Genomic DNA, 3061 nt, shown 5'->3' with positions numbered 1-3061 from the left:
ATTCTGTTGTGATGTTGGAATTTGGGAGTAAATTGTACTCTTGACAAGTGACTTCCACAAATGAAAAGTCCCAGGTCCAACTGTTTCTTGGCATATTAATAAAGTAGTTGCAGACAAAATTTGTTTCTTGTCAATGCTGTAGTTTATTGAAGTAAATATGTAAAATATTTTAAGTTGCGGAACCAGCTGTTTTACTTTTTGTGAATTGGTTGGTGCTCATTATTAAAAACTAATGGCAGCAAGAGTGTCAATCCTGAGCTCTTAGCACTGTGCCATTACACAATGATGCTGTTGTGACTGGTCGGCATGTTGTAGAGTCCAGAAATATTGCTATGACATCTCTGTAACTGTTAGTTGTATGCACCCCTTTTAAAAGGGGTTTTACAGTGTGTGGTTCTTCCCCAGATTGTCTCTCTGCAATGCGTTGGGAATCTTGGTCATCATGATCACATTATTAGTGATGGCGTTGGCCGTCCCTCCTGAGGCCTTGGAACTGTGCTGCATACTGACAATGTCACCACTGGTCTGCTCAGGCTCGGCACGACGGAAAATATGTCTCACAGTGGCCTAAGGGCAGTAAAGGCAATACATTATTTAGTGAATCGATGAGTGAAAAAGTGAATACATGACTGATGGATAGAATTTTTTTGACTGGAGGGAGCAATGGATAGGTGACAAAAAGGAAGGATGTCAGACTGGATTGGATAGAGGAAGGTGAGGAACAGAGGGAGGAAATAACTCACGACATACCTGGAAATTATTTGTAACAAAGCAGTAGACGACAGGATCCATACAGCTATTCAAACTGCTGAGAGTGACAGTTAAATGGTATACTATTACATGATGAGGCATATCAGGGTAGAAGTACACCACCACCTACAACACAGAAGATAATGCCAAAGATTGTCATTCGCAGTACCTTTTAACATTACATCGAACAAAAACATTGGAACGGGTAATCAGTCTGCTCATACTGTATCTAACCTTAGTCTTATCAAAAAGTTCCCAACCTTTTGGGCTTGTGACACCGTAAAACAAATAAATACTTCTCACATAGCCTGAGTGTGAACATGAGTTATGTGCCACCTAACCAAAAAGTGGTTTTCTGTCTCAGATTGTTACATCTGATGTGTTTTTGGAGGACCAAAGAGTTGAAAGCATCAAAAGTTTCATATAAATGAAACACAATTTAAAGAATGATCAGAGAAAATAAACAGAAACAGATGCTTTTGCAGATTTAGGCATTTTAATTTTTTTTCAAAACAATGCAAAAAAGCAGAGAATGGCATTAGCTTTTATTGCATGGTTCTATATGCAAATAGTGCTTAAAATATACTGATGTATATATGCTGTACTATATACTTTTGGAGCTCACTGTATATTCTTTCATATTTCTTTAATCATCTTTTGACCCCTTGAGTTATCTTGGAGACTTTTGAGTGTTGAAGGGCTTTAAAATATGATGTGGATATTACATCATACTTGTTGCTTACTCACCTGTCTGATATGGAAGGGTGTGAAACACACAGTAAAGATGATGAGCACAGTGGTCAGCAGCTGGACAGCCCTCCTTCTCCTCTCTCTGTGGAAATACAGTCAATACCATCACTGTGATCTTTTAGTCCTTTCACTCTTGCAAGGGATGTTCTTGTAACAATAGATAGATAGAATTTTTAAAACATGTTCAACTTTAGAATTTTTTTCAAAACCTTATACAAGCAAACAAGCAACAACCAGAAATGCCATGTTATTCTTCTTTCTTTGATTTCGTTTGTCACTGTGACACTGGTTATACCTGCTCTGCTGCATCAGACGGCGGTCAGCTAGAGCCCACATAATGCGCAATGTGAAGACCACAATGACGACGAGGGGTAGAAAGAACTCAGTGAGGGTAAGAAATAGGAGCTTTGAGAGGCAGCAGCCTGTATGCTGGAAGGCAGTAGAGAGAAAGGAGTAGGTGACTATGATGGCAAAGAGCCAGACAGAAATGCAGACACATTTGGCCACACTGGAGTTCCTCCAACGACGGGAAGCTTCAACCTGCAAGGACAATACAGAGATTGAGTCCTTTTCCTTTTGTTTTTGAAGTCAGGATCAGCAGGTATCCAGCATGTTGTAAAGGACAGTTTCAGAAAATATCAAAACCAAACCAAAATACAGAAAAAAAAACTAACCTGCACAATGGCGAGGTAACGGTCAACACATATGCAGGTTAGAAACAAAATACTGCAGTACATGTTGACAAAGTAGCTGAAGATGTGCAGGTAGGAGCAGGTGAGACAAGCTCCTCCACTGTAGTAGAGCAGAATGCGTGTCGGCAGAGAGAGATTCACCAAGAGGTCAGTCACCGCCAAGTTGATGGTGTAGATCACGGACGTGGTCTTTTGCTTGGTGCGGAAACAAAAAACATAAAGTGCAACTGTGTTGAGCACCATGCCCACCTGAAAAAAAAGAGGGTGATATGAGGTACAGGGGTGGAAGATTAGATGAGCATTCTTAACATGAGCTGCAAAAGAGTAGAGGAATCTAAAATGCCAAAGGGGCTTTGTGAAAACTGCCTACCAGGAAAATGAGAGAGTTTATGATCATCAGTGCAATCCAGAAACCATAGAAGTCATTGTAGAGTCCCTCATCTAAATGTGCCAGTCTCTGAAGATATGCTTCCATGCCACTTCTGTTCGTTGGACTGCCTATCACTGGCACGATAGGGAAGGAGGTATTGATGAAGAGCCAGGACTCAGTACCGTTGAAGTTCATCATTACGGTAATGAGAACCGTTAATGATAAGGATGAAGGTCGGGAGGATAATGGTGAGTCAATGTTGAAGTTGAAACTGCTGACAAAATAACACAAAGTTTTCAGAATAATTTTCCATATTCAACAATTGGCTGCCAAACTATACTGTATTTATGTAGTTTACATTTCAATGAATTTGAAGTGCAATTTTCCCTGAAAGTCAGTGTTGCTCTAACTTATTTTACTACTTATCTGGTTGAGGAGGCAAATATTTTTATATATCAGCATCTGTCACACACACACACACACACACACACACACACAC

General features: G+C 40.0%; 1 protein-coding gene across 1 annotated transcript; it reads right to left on the bottom strand.

Annotated features, from left to right (window-relative positions):
* Positions 1-206: 206 nt before the first annotated feature.
* Positions 207-2807, bottom strand: LOC138194281 (G-protein coupled receptor 20-like). Its single transcript, XM_069142898.1, has 6 exons — positions 2563-2807; positions 2175-2441; positions 1796-2040; positions 1498-1582; positions 751-876; positions 207-567 (listed from the first exon to the last, which is right to left on the bottom strand). The coding sequence occupies exons 1-6, from the start codon at positions 2758-2760 to the stop codon at positions 382-384; spliced, it is 1107 nt and encodes a 368-aa protein (XP_068998999.1). The 5' UTR covers positions 2761-2807; the 3' UTR covers positions 207-381.
* Between the last annotated feature and the right edge of the window lie 254 nt (positions 2808-3061).

This window comes from Embiotoca jacksoni, unplaced genomic scaffold (assembly GCF_022577435.1).
Source record: "Embiotoca jacksoni isolate LCO1_2020_lvr unplaced genomic scaffold, fEmbJac1.0.p SCAF_11, whole genome shotgun sequence".
Taxonomy (NCBI): Eukaryota; Metazoa; Chordata; class Actinopteri; family Embiotocidae; genus Embiotoca; species Embiotoca jacksoni.
Note: the sequence above shows the minus strand (reverse complement) of the source record. Positions and strands in the feature narration are given on the sequence as shown.